Genomic DNA, 19,905 nt, shown 5'->3' with positions numbered 1-19,905 from the left:
CTTGAAAGTTTGATGTACTTACTACCATCCTGAATTTTTTCAAATTTTTCCACCCACCAGTTTAGATTTTAGAGGGGGGGACGCTCGATTTTAATGAAAATTTGCACTTTAAAGTTGAATATTTTGCAAACAAATCACTGAATCGAAAAATCATTTTAGCAACCCCTAATGATTTTAAAAGACCTATCCAACGATACCCCACGCTACAAGGTTGGATGAGAAAAAAAAATCACCCCCACTTTACGTCTATGGGAGGTACACTAAAAAAAATTTCGGCATAGCTTACATGCATATTTGTGCAAAATTACAGCTTTCTAGCATTGATAGTCCCTGAGCAAAGCCGCGGACGGACGGACAGACAGACAGACAGACAGAGACAGACATGGCGAAACTATAAGGGTTCCGTTTTTGCCATTTTGGCTCCGGAACCCTAAAAAGTGTACTTATTTACCGGCCGCCAGTGTATTCCATAGCACTTACGGCATTCTTACTTCGCACCGCTCGTACACGCCATGCGCCGAAACGAGTGCTTAGAACATTTCCCCAAACTCGTTAACTCCGCGTAGCAAACTTTCCATTCGTATTTTTCCCTACTGGAATCTGTTTTCGTTCGCGTTTTTCCTCATTCTTAATTTACTCCAGACGTATATTTATTCCATAAATGATTTTTCCATTTCCATACTTTCCCACTATATTTATTTATCAATAGTTTATTTTCTTGACGGAATTTTAACCATTCGCATATTTTACCACACAAACGGAGAGGTAGGTTAGGTTAGTTAGGTATCTTCAGATCCCTGAAGGGCAAACTGCTCAGAAATAGGAGCCCCGCAAACGGGGCTCCGTCGGCATAAGGCGTAATGGGTTGCCCATTGAGAAAAAAGTGGTAAAACATGCGAATGGTTAAAAATCCCGTCAAAAAAATAACTATTGATAAATAAATATAGTGGGAAAATATGCGAATGGAAAAATCATGTATGGATTATATACGTATGGTTTAAATTAAGAATGGGGAAAAACGCGAACGAAAATTTACTACGCGGAAAAAGTGGGGAAAGATCTAATTACTCCATGAAACTTACGACACTCTAGTTTTGCGGTGTCACTATTTCGACATTGTGACCACGAGATTACCAAAATGCTTCACAATTATTCCTCTAAGAAGTGCTTTGTGAAGGACACGGCTCCATTCTTGTAATTTGCTGCCAGTTTTATTCGATTCGAGTTCGGGGGATCAAAGGAACTTGAAATAATTAGGTCAAGGTTCATTTTTGAGTGCGGTTTTTTTTAATTTGAAATCAGGTTTTCTAGCTATGGTTCTTAGACATGTTTCATAATTAATTTGAATTCACTATGTATGGTATAATTTTTTAATTTTACAAACGGGTGATCAAAATCACTGAGATAGGTAAACTTGACGTTTTAATGCTTTTTAATACGAAACAAACAAATATCACCAGACAGAATTTTGCGAACAATAAATTGTGACTTGTGACAGCGTCTCACCTCGTGCTTGTGTATAGGTAGCTTAAAGTTACTTTAGTGCACGGCAAGGCGTAGTTTTTATGTTTCATTGTACACGTGACGTTTGTACAAATAGAAGAAACAACCTGGTGAAGGTAGGGTTAATTGGGTTCATCGTTTTGTCTTCGATGTCATACATAGAGTAGGTACAAAGTATAACTTAACAAACAAAGGAAGGGTACAAGGTACAAAGAATAACAAAATATTACCATTTTGTCAGCGTACTCGTAACGTACATGATATCGTCTATTTTATAGTTCTGCGCCGGAAAGTTTGATTAAATGCCGTCTCTGTTTGTTTTGTTCGAATAGAAGGAGACGACGGCATCACATTTATCCGTCAAATAAAATTGATCAATGGGTGGTAAAACAGACCCTACGAGCGTTTGTTTAATAATTATTCTTAGCCGTTAGGCCGCTAGATTCTCCATTCTAGCGGCTAGAACAACAAATATTAAAAAAATAGAGTTATGTATGAAAGAGGATACATGTAAAAAAACGTGTTTATTTTCGACGTTTGGTGTCCAAATATACTGTAGTGTAATACTGGTACTGGTAATAGTGGCACGGAACCTTAGAAGCAGGAATATCTTTTCCGAAACATAATCAGTTGTGTCCTTCATCAGGCTTATCCAAAAAGAGAAACAGAAAGCGTGGCGTGTTGGAACCGTTCAGTTAATCTGATTTACTTGACCCGCTGTGTCGCACCTACCCTACTGGTATTACAATAACATTATTAATCAAGCATGTTTTAAATAAATAAATAAATATCATGGGACACTTGACACCAATTGACCTAGTCCCAAACTATGCAAAGCTTGTACTATGGACACTAGGCAACGGATAAACATACTTATATAGATAATTACATACTTAAATACATATTAAACATCCAAGACCCGAGAACAAACATTCGTATTATTCATACAAATATCTGCCCCGGCCGGGATTCGAACCCGGGACCTTAAGCTTCGTAGTCAGGTTCTCTAACCACTTGGCCATCCGGTCGTCAAAGAGACGTTTAAAACAAGCTGTAAAACCAGATAGAATAGCGGATGTTTTAAAAATATTCCGGAATATTACAGCACATAGTTGGGTTAGTTTGATTGAACACCCCTCTCTGTAAAGGTTTTTGATCGATGTTTTTTTTCATAGACACGCGTTGGTCATTCCATACCATACATCTGCCAAAGAAATGTAAATATAATCATATTCCAGTATACCGATGTCATTAATCAAAATCACATTAGTGGTTTGGCGCAACGAAAGAACATTCCCAAACCACAAACGACAAATCCATGCAATGGATTTGGATTTGGATGCTACATTTTTTTTTTAATAACCAACAATACCCCTCGCCAATCATGTCAACTGAACGCTTACTTCATTCAAAAGTGACAGCGCTTATAAAACGGTATCGCCAATATAACAAAATTGGTCCTGAAGTAGACCAAAGTACTTGGCAGACGGTCCGTGGAGGGAGAGGGCCCTCAAGCGGTCACGACCGGCAAATTGCAGCTCTGCCAACACAGCCATTATACAGGCATTTCCGCTTCTGTTACTTTAAAATTGCATTCTACGTTTGAAAATTGCTGTAATAGAATTTTAAACCGTTTCATGCTGGCAGATTCCTTTTTTTAGTTCCTTGCGACATCGCAGAATTAATATTGATGTCTAAATGTTTCAAGTCAAAGTCAAATATCTTTATTCAATTTAGCCTCTAACAAGTACGTACACTCGTAAAATCTACCACCGGTTCGAAAAAAAGGTTAAACACTAATATCCGTAAGTATATTTATTTTTTAAAAGCGAGATCATTTCTCAGTTTCTATTGCCGTAGTTCAAAACAGTAATCAGCAGCATCATCCTCATTCGGCAGTCTAGCCTCGTCAAGCAAAATTCTATTTGGTTTCACTTGTGAAAAAGTCGCTCAAAAATATATATATTTTTTTATTATTGTGAGAGGGAGAAAAACGAGCAAGCGGGTCATCTGATGGGAAATGATCACCATAATATCGATAAAGCTGAATTAGCTCAAAATCATAAACCAGGAACGGTCCGACAAGTTTCGATCTTTTCGGAAAATCTTAATGTAATTTAATTTTTATTTAATTTTGAAATTTTATCTACTACGGTTATTTCAGTGTAGGCTAAACACGTCTCATGTCTAGCCTTCGCTGCCTGTTAATTAAGGCCTGGCGTGCCTGCCAAGCCGTGGCCAAAGCCAATCGGCTAAGCTTAGTCAACGTGCGAGTATTGATTGCTACTGGTTTTCCCCGCCACTACAAAACTCTGAACTCTTCTAATTTGATCTATTAATTTTGAATTACGAGTTATACTAATGGATTAGAGATTAAGTAAATAACACACGACGCAGATAGTAAATTTTGCGTGAGTTTAACATCAATTTGTTATGTGCCAATATTAATACAAAATACTAGTAACTTTGTGGACGATTCTAAAATTAATTAGAGCAACGACTCCTGAATAATGAACCAGGAAAATCTCTCAGCTTTTGACAATTCGCCTGAAAATTATTCTCAACTCGAACAAATTACAAACAAAGTAAATGAAGAGCTCAATGCCATGCCTCGTATAGATAACATCCTCAAGCATAGGCAGGGGTGGTCACGAACCGGCATCATTAAATACTGGTCTACATCGGGCCGATGTTTACTGGAGTTTCCTGTTGCAATTATCTGCACACGTCTGTGGTTATGCAATTATGAAATAAACACACTGATGATAAATGGTGAGAGCAACTCTGCGGATTGATGGACGGGTATTGCTGTATCCCGTTAGTTGTCGGGATACAGAACGTACAAGTTTTTTAATAGGCATAAGTGACGAAAATCCACACCACCACTTACGGATGTGACATTCTATATAAGAAATTGATTTTTAATTAATCGATTGTTTTTTTAGCATTAAAAATCAATTAATGAATAATCGATTATTCTTAAAAAAATAATCGGTTTTGATATATTTATCGATTTTTTCCTAATTTTTTAATTATTTTCAAAAGAAACGCAATTGTGAATGATTAGCTAAATTAATGAAGTAAACTGTTTCAAAAGCACAGAAGAGATGCCATCGTAGACGCACAGATGACGTTAATGTCCCATGGAGATAGTATTCTTTGACAGTTCGCGCTCCGAGTTATAAAAGACCAGACTAAAGTTCGCCTTTGTACATATAAGTACTTATCTCATTTTTTGTCACTGTGTTTGTTTACTTATTTTGTACAATAAAGAGTTTACATACATACATACTTAACACATATGTGTATTTATGTACAATAAAGAGAATACAATACAAATACATACATAATGTCGGGGGGTGGCGGATGAAAAATCGACTATGATTGATTTTTGATTGAAAAATAAATTGTAATATTAAAATCGCGTATAAAATTTAATCTATTATTTCCATATTCGATTATTTTTTCACATCCCTACCACCACTTAGAATTATTACATTACCAAACGGTTCTTCTGCAGGTTCTTTTCCATTTCATATGATTTTTTTTTTTATTCGACTGGATGACAAACGAGCAAGTGGGTCTCCTGATGGTAAGAGATCACCACCGCCCATAAACATCTGCAACACCAGGGGTATTGCAGATGCGTTGCCAACCTAGAGGCCTAAGATGCGATGGGATACCTCAAGTGCCAGTAATATATAATTATATAATGACATGTTTTGAACAATAAACGCAAATTTTACTGGTAATAATTAACTTGAAAAGCCAGATAGACATGTTCGTTATTATAACAACTATATACTATATTGTTATGTTGAGTGAATAAATAAACTAAACTAAACTAAACTATAAAATAACACCAGCTTTTTCTATCCATTAGTAAGAAATTACAACTAATCAACAAAAGATCGTTCATATCCAGGATTAAGTTAAGTCAGAATATTTTTTTACGACCATACCTTTTCAATCTGGTTTTTCTAAGCACTGAGTGACTTCTCAGAAATTAATACGCAATCGGCCGATTTAGATCTACACTTTCCTGTTATGGAGCCTGAGTGTGGAAGCTAGATACACGCGTAATTTTGTCTTCCTTTACAAGGCAAACAATGTACAATAAGAAGCAATAAATATGTATAATTTAATTTTATACAATTTGCGACGTATAGAAGCAAACCACATTTTTCATCAGCGCATACGATAAATTTGTTTAAAAAAGTTGTATTTATACCTAGTATGGTATAAATCATTTTATTCGTGCTAAAATAATTTGAACGTGGGTAATGTGGTTAACTATTTAGCATTTTGCAATGTTGAAGGTGTTTTGTTAAAATATCATACTAAATACAAAAAAAAATACAAATTCAACGCTAGCTTTGTGAAATTCGGGCTATAAATTTATCGTAACGATACAGCTAATAGCAATGATGTAAACAATTGCAGCGGTTACTAAACTAGGAATTTGTGCAAAGACAAAACCACGGCAACGTAAATGTAAATAGACCTGTAACAGAGCGGAACCGATATGAAAACTGTTTATTGGGACGGGCGATGTCGGTCACAATTACTATCCACTATATTGTGACCTCGCGAGGTCAACAGCCTGGAAAAAGGAAGAAAGCCTTGGAAACTGGCACACGTGTCATTTACTAAACTACATTACTGACCAAATGACCTGCCAGACATAGATTAAAAGAGTGAGTCTATTGCCCTAGCTGCCTCATCCATTGGTCGGCTGAATAGGGCAACGAACTAAGGGTTAGTCGGTCTGATTTCCATGTGTAAAAGAATCAATCCGTCATCGTTGTCCAATTACACAGCCCCGCACGGTGATGAGGACTTTAATTAAATCAGTCTTTGACTTCACAACCTAATTCTTAATACGAAACATTTTCATACAAATAATCCGACACATCTGTGTTCAAGCGTGACTCCTCGACCTTTCAAAAGGAAAATATCAAAGGATCCTGCCGTTGGAAATACCACGTAAGTCAGGCTTTGGAGTAGATTCATATTTTAAGCTTTATTTGCGTTATGGATTGTTGGAACGGAACGGAATACAGTCTTTGATATCTGCTGGCTTTATGTAAAACCACTAAGTAGGATTACCGTCATGTATACGACTTTTGGTGCTATATGCATCCCACTACTGGGCACAGGCCTCCTCTCAGAAGAAAAGTGCTAGGGCCGTATTTCCCACGCGTCTCCAGTTCGGATTGGAAACTTCACACGAACCATTGAATTTGTGCAGGTTTCCTCACGGTGTTTTCCTACACCGTACAGCTCGTAGTAAATTTTGCAAATGAATTTCGAAAAACTCAAGAGATCCGAGCCCGAGTTTGAACCCACGATTCTCTACATAAGAAGCTATAGGCACAGAATAGGTCAAATAGGTTATCCATATGTCAGTTTTGGCCATATGTTGACTTCTAATTTGATAAAAATCTATACCAATATTATAAATGCGAAAGTGTGTGTTTGTACGTTTGTCCGTTTTTCACGTCGAAACGTTGCGATTGCGACGGATCGCAGTGATTTTTGGCATAGAGATAGTTTATGGGCTAGAGAGTGTCATAGGCTACTTTTTATCCCGGAAAATGCACAGTTCCCAAAGGAACAGCGCGCGCTAACCGAATTCCAAGCTGACGAAGCCGCGGGCAAAAGCTAGTTTAATTATAACTTTATAAAAGTTACATTGTTTTTTTCACCAACAACCGTCATATACAACAATACGTCATGTGTACAATAGGTAAAATAAGACTGACTGACCTGTCATGTTGTATCAAGGCAATAGAACTGGCCACAAGATCTTCGAACTGCTTCTCACTAGCGGAGCTCCCCTGCCTCTTGTGATGATGAGGGGTGTTCGCTCCTGAAGACACAGGGGTCAACGTTTTCTGCACTTCACAGCATGTCTTTGAAGCCAAGTTGACGCTGGATTTGCTGCCAAAGAGCCGCCAGGAAACTGTAGGGGAGTGGTTGTCTGGAGATTTGGCAGACGAACTGCTTTTCCAAGGGAACACGCCTCTGTAACAATGGAGAAGGCAAATTAGAAACTTAAGTCCAGAAAAAAACCTTAATATGATACTTAACAGTAAGGGTGCAAATGACAAACACGAGTACCTAAACTACTTCTTACTACGACTTGTCTAAATGTATTTTTACTGCAAGGTTGGAAATTAATCCAATTTATTCCACTGATCGTGTTCAAATGCTCTACTATTCCGATTGTTCACAACGCCCTCTAAAGAATTCGTTGTATCAGTGGCATTTTCAAATGCTAAGGTTGTTAATAGATTATACTATAAATCGCACAAAGCTATCCCACCATACTTTCAACTCAGGCTTTAATCCAAAAGCCGAAAATAATAATTTCTACAGAAACATCAACAAAACACATCAAGAATTCTATTGTACGCATGAGAAAGTATAATAACATTGTGAATTGTGATTATTAAATTTACGCAGGTAATTGACCATGTCGTTCGGACAAGCGTCACAAATCGCTTATAACAACGTAATTGATAGCGTTTAAACGACATTGGCGACACGACTCGGATATGAGAACTGTCAATAGCAATAGCTGATGCGGCACATAGTAAAGAGTAGGAAGCCCACTGACATACTTAACACTCTTAACAGTCTAAACACATTAATCACTCTAACACGGATAAGGAAAGCCGTTTTTTATAGCGACTATTGTCTGTTGATAATGTTCGTACAAAATTATTTATGCGCACGAGTGTGGTACTATTTTCAATCTCGAAGCTTGATTGTAAATGTGTAAATGCATTGATTTTGGTAATAGTGAGTTGAATTATAAGTTTGTACATTTGTTACTATCTCTAATATTTTCATTGAAAAGCAAACAACTTTCTCAAAGAATGCGTGCGTTACATGCAATAATTTGAAAAGATGATTGATGGCTATATTTCTATGTGACAGAAATGGAAAGGAAGGCTAGCAGACAAGAAGTGTCTGAGGCTACGTATATAAATGATTTCCATCCATATTATGTATTGCTAATATTGTTGCCAAATCATATCTATTTCAGACTTCACACTCCTTACATCACACTTTCCAACTGCTTGCGAAATGCGAACTTGGCACGACAATGTCGACAATTGTGTCTCTTATCCACAATTATGTGTAAAATAATACTCAATTCAACAATATCGAGCAAAATCTAATAAGACCCTTTCAAAAAACTGTTTTCTAGGTTTTCCTTTAATAACATTCTACTTTTACTCTCTCGACTTTACACCAAACATACGACTCAACAAGTGTCTGCAATGTGCATTGCTAATTCAAAAACACTTTACACTGTAACCACTACACTCTAATGTCTAGTTCAGTGTCTTAATCACATTCTACGCTTAGGTGTTATCACTTAAAAAACGTTAAACAAGAAAGGAAATTAAATTGGTAATACTTTTAACATTAAGTACCCGTTATTTATCATGTCCGAGACGCGTTGTTAGTCGAATACTCGGAATGTCGACGACGAACGCACATTAGCGGTCATACAAAACGTGTGTGGGAGTAACGTCTGATAATTCGCCATTGGACCATACTTAAATTCATTTTATAACTGTATACCAAAAAGAGTACCGGGAATGAAGGATGTTGATAATATTCATTAATGCTAATAGGGCTTCCAGCAATACGACTATAGTGTCTATTCACGCATACACACAAACGCAACTTAAATAGAGTAGTAATTTGATTCGTTGAGGGAGTTTGATAATCCACTAAATAAGATTATCTAATCAACAAACGACGGGTATTACTGAATATTCAGTTGGGATCGGATTAAAGAGCTATCAAAACCCTCTTCCAGTTTTGCCCCTTCACCCAGTCCGATTGTATGATAAAAGCTGTGGACCAGACACTCCTTTCGTCATTGTCTCATGTAAATAATTGCAGAACGCATTCAGTGTGACAAGTCTTTATGCAAACAATTTTATTATCTTAAGCGCATAAATGTTTAAATCATTAATTCATTGTATTCTTTACTTTTAACTTCTCCTAAGCACCTTTCCGACTAAGCCCCTTTTATTGCTTAATGTTTGACGTCTTGAATCGGTAGCGCAAAAAAATATTTAAACTTGATCTTTTTGTATGACTGTAAATAAGATTGAGCCCGATTTTGAATATATAATATCAAATTCAACACGCAATACAATGTCTGATATTTAATATGCAAGATCCGATGGACCATAAACCATTAGAGGTATTAACTCGGCGTATGAAGAATCTATTACAGTCAAATAAACATACGACCTTCGTGTATTTGCGTAGCATATTACATATAAAAAGCGGCTGAAGGAAAATAATCGTTACTCGATTGGCAACAGGGGATTTTATGGTTTTGCAACGAGTAGAGCTTGTCTAATTTAAAATGACGCGTCCCTCACTCAACTAAATCAGTGCATTTAGACTATTCAGACTCCAAATCTTACAATTCTTCCCTGAGACTAACGGGGATTCAGATCCTCGTTGGACTCAGATGGTTTATTGTAAGATTTGCTGTCTAAGTAGTCATATTGAACTGATTTAGAAGAATGAGGGACGCGCCATTTTTAAATTAGACAAGCTCTAACAAGTATAATATTTGCCCGGACAATACTCTGTCGTACGCGCATGATCTAGATGCGTGTTGCGGGTCTACTGTCAAAAGTAACGAAGCAAAGAACTTAATTGGGTCGGAATATTACGACGATGGATACAATATCTTAAAGGTCCATGACCATGACCATCATACAAATTACCACACAAGTAAGTGATGTGATACCGTTTCACCAGATTGTTTTCCGGAACATATTATAAGCTTACAAAAGAGAGATAAGTGAGACTATGAATGACTGACAGTTTTCCATTTCATATGTCACCAGTTCACTTGCGTCAAAATGAACATAAAATGATCTTTGAATCCAATTTCCGCGGCCTACTTATACCCAGTACCTAGTCTATTAAAATGAAAACGTATGCGCTCGCATGTGTTATCATGCGAAAAAGAACCTAGTGAAAAATAAGAAACTGTTAAGGTAGAAAGCTAAGTAAATCAGTCGTAATCTCAGAAATTACTTAACCGATTAGTAAAATACTTTCACTTAGTCGAGGACAAAAAGAATTTTCTGCATGGCAGTAAAAACTAACTTTTTGTGGCTTTTAACATTGTTTATCTTAGCCTTAGCATAAAGTGTACTTAGTTACGTTATCTCGATCGCATTTGTTGATTTGTAGTTAACAAGTAATATTTAAGTGTGTAAATAATCAGACTGATAATAATGCACTTCTGATGCTCAGCTGTAAACATAAAATCAAAGCAGATACTTTGCATGTGTCAAGGTACATATATTAAAAGGCATACTTATAGATAAACTACTACTAAATTCGCGCATCACCGCAATGCCTAATAGCATTATGCGAAACAATAAATTACCCTTATAACGGTCCTCCAAATACGCTCAGTCAAATCATCTTTGCGGGGGCAGCTAGAAACTATCCGATATTCTAAGTTCATACCCTTGAGCGCTTTAAAAAACTAAACAAAACGTACACACCGCGTACAAGTATATAACATTGCATAACCTCAAAGTCGGCATTTCATTCAATTGTTTGCGCTGGAGTGGAATAAAAACATGGTGGGGAGAGCGCGGTGCCGGGCCGCGCTTGGTACGCTGCGCGCGCGCAAGCCACTTGTAAATAGACTTGCTCATGTTGATCGTGCTTAAGCTATTCTTTCTAGACTGAAGCTGAGGCAGTGTTTCACAAGTAGAACGGAGTATTCTTGCTGTGATATGAAGCTTCCAAGTTATACTAATAGGAAATAATAAAACATCATATTACAATTATAAGACTTTGGGATGAATATTTTAATGGAATATAATTTTCTTGTCTGGCTTCATTTTAAAAACCCGATGTCAGTTTTAAGTCAGTTTTTCTATCCAAAGAAAAAACAATAAGTGCCCGCAATTTCTCGCAACATTTCATGATCTAAACCTAAAGCTGAAATAATGACATATGATACCAGAGAAACAATAAGCAATTCTTAATTGATTTCTAAACAATTGTGAATTGGACATAAAGACAATATAGTGACTTATCGGCTATTGCTAGATGTAAACGCGACAGAGAAAGACCATATTTTTTCAGCCATCGCTTTAAACTGCGATGGCAACGTGATATCTCTAAAGAAAGGAAGATGACGTGTTGTTATTTCAAAAAATCACTTCGAGACTGTATAATGTACTTATAATTTTGTCTTTGTTTAAACTAGGCAAGTTGTCTACCATAGATATTGAAACAGGTTTACCCATTACGTAGATAGTGACGTAGTCTCTGCAAACGGTATGATTATCAGTATGGCAAACAAAGCCAGATGTCCGATTTCTACATTAGAAACCAGCTGTTTCGAACAATTTATTGTTCTACTCATGACAGTATTGGAGTGCCAACATGTCACAATTTGGAAAGTGCGTATGAAGACCGTAACCGTAACGACCTGAAAAAGTTCGTCAAGTTACGAAAATGTGAATAAATTAAATATGAAACTAACAACAGCAAGTTTAAAACTTTGAACGAAGAATTCCAAAAAAATATTTTCTGTTCCACAACAAACAATAATGAAAAAAGGTGCCACACCTGAACTCAGATATAAAATATCGGTGAAGGAATGACATGGATTAATTAGCAAATGAAAATCAAACGCTAAAGACATTTCAATAATAATATAATACCCATAACACAAGCTTTGCTAAGCTTACTTTGGGACTAGGTCAATTGGTGTGAATTGTCACGTGATATTTATTTACTTTATTTATTTATAATGACGCTCATTCTCTGTCAAATACAACCCAACAATATTGAACAATATAGAATAGAAGTTCTCTTACACAATCTAAACTACCGCTAAGCGTAAAATCCCCATAATACGTGGTATGCAGCACTCGCACGACTACACAATAATGTGGGGTCGAAGAGCATCTCACTAATGTAGGATGTCACGCCAACTGTATATTCCGAGTCCCAAGACAAGTTCGATCTGTCTAAAATTGAGACAGATATAAGGATATAGAAGACGGAGAGCCATCTTACAGCCATACTAAAATTTAACTCAGAATTCCAAGAAACTTGCGCGAGATCTCCGTAATTATTATTGCCGTTAAACCAGAATCACAACAAACACATTCCCTTAACACACGTGTAACTTCAACAAATAACATAGATTAATCCTACCTAACCTACTTGCCTTCACAGTTCTACTAAGACTCAATCTTAGTGAAAAATCTGCATAGTTTTAGTGTTACAGAACTGTAATTGCGCAAGGAATGCGAGCAATATTGGGCTTTCCGATTACAAAGCTATTTGAATATTTATAAATAATGTAGCTTACAGTCCGTCAACGTATTCAAACTGCGCCTGCCCATCTATTGTTGTGACTAATAACATTCCATTGTGTTCGTGACCTTCTGTGCATTATTGATTGTACCTGATATTAGGTCTATGTGGGAAGTTATTACTTGTTGCTTTATTTACGTACCGTTTGAAAACATATTTTCTCTCAAAATACTTCAACATAAAAAGATTTTGTTTGATTGGTGATGTGATGGTGACATTAAAGTAGTATTTGCGTGCATCCAATGCTTGACATTGAGAAAAGTATGATTTAAACTTGATTAATAAATTAGGTAGAGGTAGTTGCTACTGCTACTAAATAACTGATTTTTTTTCGTCTAAATTAACTACCTGCCACAAATTCCCACGCGAACGCGGATTCATAACAAGGTCTTTCAACTTGCGTCAAGTTATTTAAAGTTTGAACGTTTTTGTTGAGCGATAAAAACATTTAATTAATCGTTTTAGTGCAGCTAACAAAATCAGTTTTGCTACGTTTATAAAGTTTTATCAATGCGTCGACACATGTGACCTTCGGCGTCATTGTGATGTTCTGTTCAACATGCATTGCCTTTTAATTTAAAGTTTAAAATTTCATCCAGAATATTAGTAACAATATCAAAACAATACAATGAAACGATCCAAATTGTACCACCGCATCTCGCAATGTTTAAGGCTTAAATATATCGCATGGGATTTGAATTTCTGTTCGCAGCCTATTTGCAGTCGAGAACAGATGTGTTCTACAGCTTCTACAACTCAGCGAGGTTAAACACATCCGACCTGTCTGCTGCCAGTCCATTTAAAAATCAAGTCAAGCGTTTAGTCTGGCTTTAGACAGCTTGATATTGTTTTTGTTGAGTTTTTCTAAAGATTTGATTAGGTATATACTAGCTGTTAAAAGCAACTCAATATGGACCCGTATTATACACTGACATGACGTGTAACATTGAATTTTATAAAACATTGTATTTTGTTATCTTGTGTAGCTAAATTCAATGAATCGAGTCCATTCCATATTGGCTCATATACAATTTTTTATTCGATTATTTATAATAATACCGCTTTTGTACTCATAATCATCATTTTCTCCGAAAATTGTTTCCCATATATATTTTAAATAATTATTTTTACTACTACCTACATTGTTCATATCATAATGAGACATATTTCGATTTTTTTTTACTCATAATGTCATCACTCAGGTTTTATCATAGAATTTCTTTATTTATAAACTTATTTCATTCAATCATCGCAGTTCTAGTTCTAACCTAAACCACAGAGCGGCCACGCCGTACAAAATACGCGTTCTTGAATCTACATAGGCACGACGATGTCTGTACACGCGTCGATGTGTGCGTAAGCTGCACAGGGCTGACTATTGCAAAACCGTATAGTACTATAAGTGCTACCAATGACATTTAAAGGTACTCATATGTAGGTATGGCTTAGATATGTGCAAATAAATGTAATCGTTAATCTTACCTATTTCGAGGGTATTCTGGCAAAACAGAATAAGTGCAATTTTTTTTAAAGTTACATACATAGGCATACTCAATGTTTTCTGCTTTATTTATCTAGCAAAACCGTATAAAAAATAAATATTGTGCACTTATCCGGTTCTGCCAGAATATCCTCGATTTATTTAAACCTACTTAAAATGTGTCTGTTTGCGTATTTTAAGCATTATTATTTTCAATTACAATAGATATACGTCTACAAACTTAAAATAATAATTCGGTAGGTAGTTATTTCATGTATTAATCGCGTTAATTTCAGATATCGCTATATATTTAGAAAAAGGAAGTAGGTAGGGTACCGTTACGATTTCGCAAAATGATTGCTCCCGAACTTAGTGCCGTGCGGCCGACATACATCGCGTTGCGCACCCGACTGCTTTCCTGCGGTTTTCCTGCAATCTGCGCTTGAGGGGTGGGGTAATAACTCGAACCGGTACGGGGCGGAGCGTGGCCATTCTGTACGTTAGTACTATTATATATTATGTGCCTAAACTAACCCACTTTTCTAGTATTCTACTTCTTATCTCTAGTATTTACTTGTATTTATGTATGAATAGATTAGGAATAAATAAAGGTATCTTTTAAAATACATATAATACCAAATTTTATTGCCTGAAATCGATATGTTGAATAATGATATATACATAAATTGTAGTAATAGAGGTATTTATGTTGAATGACATTATGAATATAATAAATTCGGAGTTCCAATGATTATTGTCTAAAATGAAGGTGTGTAGTGATCATTAGGATGTAAAATTGTATGAGATACATTTTCAGTTTCAATAATCGAATTTGCAATTTTATATGAACTTTGGCGCACCCTATTTGAATACCAATTTTCATTTTATTCTGTTATCAGTTTATGCGTGAATAATTAACAGTAACAGACAGAATGAGCTCTTTCGCATTTATAACATTAGTTTGGATGGATGATGGACGGATTCGAGCTTTTTTAAATGCGCAAAATATTTATATTATGCATATTTTATTGACAGCGACATTCGTCAATAAAAAATGTCATTGCTGTGAGAACATCACAATTACCATATGTTAACGATAAAATACGTCTAAAGCCGGGGTTATATTAGAGCCACGCCGCGTGTCGCAACGCAACGCTGCCTGACTCAACGCAACGCAGAGGGCTGGTGATTATACTACAGTGTCGTGTCGCCGCGCGTGCTGATTATTTTTTGTGTCAGTTCAGTGTTAACATACAATGTTCTCTTCCGACTCAGATACTGATCCTGAAGAAGATTTTGCCTTCCTATTTATGTTAAGCCAACTCAAGAAGAAAAGAAAGAAGAGGAGATACTGGGTGCACCCAGTTAATGCATTAAGAGGAACTCGAAGTGAATATCATTTATTGGTGAATGAACTAAAAAGCTCGAACGAAAGATTTCACCAATATTTCAGGATGACAAAAACACAATTTGACTACGTACATTCTTTGATTGAAAAAGATATTTAAAAAAATCATACCAGACTTCGCAGACCCATTGGAACCAAAGAAAGGCTGGCAGTATGTTTAAGGTAAATTTATTTTTATTATTCTCTTTATTTATTTGGGCTCTTAGCTTAGATTTTTACTATATTAAAATAAAAGTAAAATACAAAAAAGGATATAGAAAACAAAAAAAACCTAACCTAGATGGCCGCCAGCAGCGGGGCGGGGCTCAAGCTGCCGGTGGTTAGGGCTGCACAGAGAGAGGAACCGCCTGACCAATCTGACCATCCACGCCGTGTCCAGGAGTATTATTATTATTAGACTTGTATTTACTGGACTAACACTAGAGATAGCGATTATGTATGAATTAAACAATTGTTATTATAGTATTTATTTATTTTTAATGTATTTTAACAAAACATGAATTTTTAATTACTGTATTCGTATTCTTCATCTACAATATTATTATAGAAACTAAGAACATTTTCTTCTGAATTTTGTGCCCCAGGGTTGAGTATTGACTCGGATTCGGGTGGGCTATTGCATGTCTGGCTAGGAAAGTAGGTGCTGGATGATGATGTCGATGGACTGGTGTATGGCTGGACCGATGAAGGCGCTTGCGGGTGCTGGCCACGAGACTGATTACGAGGCGAAATTATTTTTTGCGACGTTTAATGGGTGTGTTCAACACTTGTTCCGTTTTAGAAATCTGACGAATTTCTGCCTGCGAAATCGCCGTATGTAAATCTAATTTGATTTTTGTTTGCTCGAGCTTTGGTAGCGACTTGACTGCCTTACTCATACTTAAAAAGAATAAATCGGTTTCGTCCATGTCCCGCTTAAATTGATGCCTTTCTCGTCTCATATCATTATTATTCTGCATCAATTCGTAAATGTCTCCTATGTCAGGTTTTCTAGTACCGGAGACTGCTCTCTTCAATGACAAACTCCTTTGAGATTCATCACTCGACCTTACATTAGGTGTAGAAGTATCCCTACTTTCTGAGTCATAGTCAGGAGGACTGTTCTCTGATGTCTGACTCAATGGTGGTTTTGTCGTTCTCATTTTAATATGTGGACGCAAAAACATCATTTGGTCTTCGTATTTCCAAGCAGTAATATTTTTTGCCGCTTGCCCAGATTTAGTTTTGCGACGTTTAATTGCGCTGAGGAGTGCGTTTCGTAACTTGCCCCAATGTTCCTTGCATTGTTCAGCTGAAACAATAAATATCTAAGTGTTTATTCAAGTACTAGTAATACATTTAATTTTTAAATAATTATATCATTTTTTATTTGTCCACAGGTTTTTGGCAACTGGAAACTCTTTTCGTTCAGCGGCGTCTTTAGCCCATGTAGCGCCCGTGTGCAATTATGACTTTAGCGCCATCTAGGAAGCGCGTGGTCAAAATGCAATAGGTACAAAGTTGCCGTGGCCGGCGCCCCTAACACCGCTGCGCCCGTGTGCAATTATGACTTTAGCGCCATCTAGGAAGCGCGCGGTCAAAATGCAATAGGTACAAAGTGCCGCGGCCGGCGCCCCTAACGCACACCCTGCACTATAGGTAAAGACGCCTCTGTTTTCGTTCAATGTCATTTAGTTATCGCATGGGTTTTACCACAGTGAGGAATATAGTACAAGAGGTGTGCGAAGCTATCTGGAAAAACTTAGCACCAATTGTAATGCCACAACCCACAGAAGACCGATGGAAAGAAATTGCTAAAGATTTCGAAAGATGTTGGCAGTTCCCAAATTGTCTTGGGGCATTAGATGGCAAGCACGTGAACATAAATTGCCCAATCAATGCTGGATCAACATTTTATAATTATAAACAAGTTCATTCAATTGTATTGCTTGCTTTAGTTGATGCTCAATATAAATTTATTATGATAGATGTCGGTGCATATGGCCGAAACAGCGATGGCGGCGTATATGAAAACTCATTAATGGGACAAATGTTTGTTCAAAGACAACTGAATGTACCACAAAATGAACCATTACATCAACATACTGACCCTATGCCGTACCTATGTAATTGTTGCTGATGCGGCATTTCCTTTAAAAACGTATCTGTTAAAGCCCTATAGTAAAGCGAAACTTGTAAATAATGATTCAAATAAAGTATTTAATTATCGTTTATCACGTGCTCGAAGAACGGTAGAAAATGCTTTTGGCATTTTAAGAGCACGGTTTCGCGTATTTCAAGGACCTATGCAAGTACAACCGGACATGGCGGACAAGATCGTACAGGCTGCGTGCTGTCTTCATAACTATTTGCGCATAGAAAATTCAGATGCAGTAAACGGTTATCCAAGTGGTATGTCTGATATCGCAAGTGTTGGAAGAAACTATTGTAATGACGCAATTGCTATTAGGGAAAAATTTAAAGAATATTTTGTTTCGTCAGATGGACAAGTGCCGTGGCAAATGACTGCAATCAGACAGGGCAGAGTACTATAAAAACACACACACGCACACACATACACACATGTAGTCCTAATTATTACAATGTTTTGTATTCTTCTATAACTACGTCAATGTATAAAATCATTACTTCATTATGAAATAAATAAAACATGAAATTTACCTGGTAGTTTCAATCGTTGGCCTATTTCTTCCCACGCTGCTGTTCTTTTGAGATGGTCTTTATAATCTTTACTTTTCGGATCATATAAAACATGATACTCTCTCACTACCTCAATAAGTTCATCGGCGGACATCTTGCGCGCGAACTGAAATTTGGACGGACGTGGGTCTGGTTGCTTGCTCGTCAACACGCCGCGCCGGAATGCGCATAGCCACGCGGTGATTATACTAGCGCGGAGCGAGCCAACGCGTCACTTCCCCCACCACCTAGCCCACGCCGATCGAAATCGAGCGGTCTGCGTGGCGTCAGCTCGCTCGGCGACGGCGACACGCGGGGCTGTGCTAATGTAACCACGTTCATACAAAATGTATGTAACCGATTGCAATACCACGCGTTGCGACACGCGGCGTGGCTCTAATATAACCTCGGCTTAAGTCAATCTTAAATCCTCCGGATTCAGTTATTCACGGTCCTATTAGAATCAGTGCGATCAAATACTTTATTATTTTATTCGAGGCTCATGCAATCGACATTTGCAAAGCCAATTTCGGGCTATAGTCATGAATTATACTGCCGCAACAATGGAATTTTTATGCTTGGTTCGCGAACGACCGATGCGCAACATAAATAATACATTGCCATTCTTTCTCGTTTGTTCGTACTTGGGACAGATTTCTGAATAACCAATAACAAATATACTCTAATTTGGAATTCTGGCGACGTCTTTAAAAATGAATAAACCTCATGTCAAAACATTTGAGTGATATAACGGAAAGAAAATGCACACATAAACATCAAGCCTGTATTCCCAAATGGGTTAGGCAGAGCACACGAAACGATAACGCTTCGGAGCCACTTTTAGCAATTTTAGGTTTTAGGATTGACAAAAACGGTACAATAGTGACAGGTTGCTAGCCTGTCGCCTACGGTATACCTTAACCTACATCCTCAGTCGCCTCTTACGACATCCACGGAAGAAATGGAGAGGTGTAATTCTAACCCGACACCACACGGGTAAAAAAATGCAATACAATTCAAACAAGGTTTTGAATACCTAACTAAAGGATGGAAGGTAATTTATCATCTCATTTAGTTTTTAAACAGCTTGTGTTACGTGTCCTAAAGTATACAAAACGAGATGTTCGCAACGCAATGCCATCTATTTGAAAAGACCACCTACAATAAAATCATCCATGGAATTGGCATTGAATGACAATGATATGCACAGTACCGATCTACCGGTTTAACTGAACTAAGGGTCTACATTTTTATTATACCAAGCAATTGACGATAGTGTATAGTTCGATGTAATTGCTTTCAATCATCAATTAATAAAATAGCGAGACGTAGCATTGCATACGCATAATGGTTCTAATAAAGATGTTTCGAAACAAGCATGTCAACATAAAGTTTGGCAACGATTTGCAACCTCCGGTCCCGGACCTAAGAC

General features: G+C 37.0%; 2 protein-coding genes across 2 annotated transcripts in view; both read right to left on the bottom strand.

Annotated features, from left to right (window-relative positions):
• The window catches only part of LOC141430676 (TBC1 domain family member 12-like), a 42,417-nt gene that overhangs the window by 7,839 nt on the left and 14,673 nt on the right, over positions 1-19,905 (bottom strand). The window contains exon 2 of the mRNA XM_074091512.1: positions 7,273-7,530. Coding sequence (XP_073947613.1) covers positions 7,273-7,530 — 258 coding nt within the window. The remainder of the gene's footprint in view (positions 1-7,272; positions 7,531-19,905) is intronic.
• Positions 16,252-18,820, bottom strand: LOC141430677 (uncharacterized). The gene is made up of 2 exons (XM_074091514.1): positions 18,456-18,820; positions 16,252-17,085 (listed from the first exon to the last, which is right to left on the bottom strand). The coding sequence occupies exons 1-2, from the start codon at positions 18,586-18,588 to the stop codon at positions 16,526-16,528; spliced, it is 693 nt and encodes a 230-aa protein (XP_073947615.1). The 5' UTR covers positions 18,589-18,820; the 3' UTR covers positions 16,252-16,525.

This window comes from Choristoneura fumiferana, chromosome 8 (assembly GCF_025370935.1).
Source record: "Choristoneura fumiferana chromosome 8, NRCan_CFum_1, whole genome shotgun sequence".
Classification (NCBI taxonomy): Eukaryota; Metazoa; Arthropoda; class Insecta; order Lepidoptera; family Tortricidae; genus Choristoneura; species Choristoneura fumiferana.
Note: the sequence above shows the minus strand (reverse complement) of the source record. Positions and strands in the feature narration are given on the sequence as shown.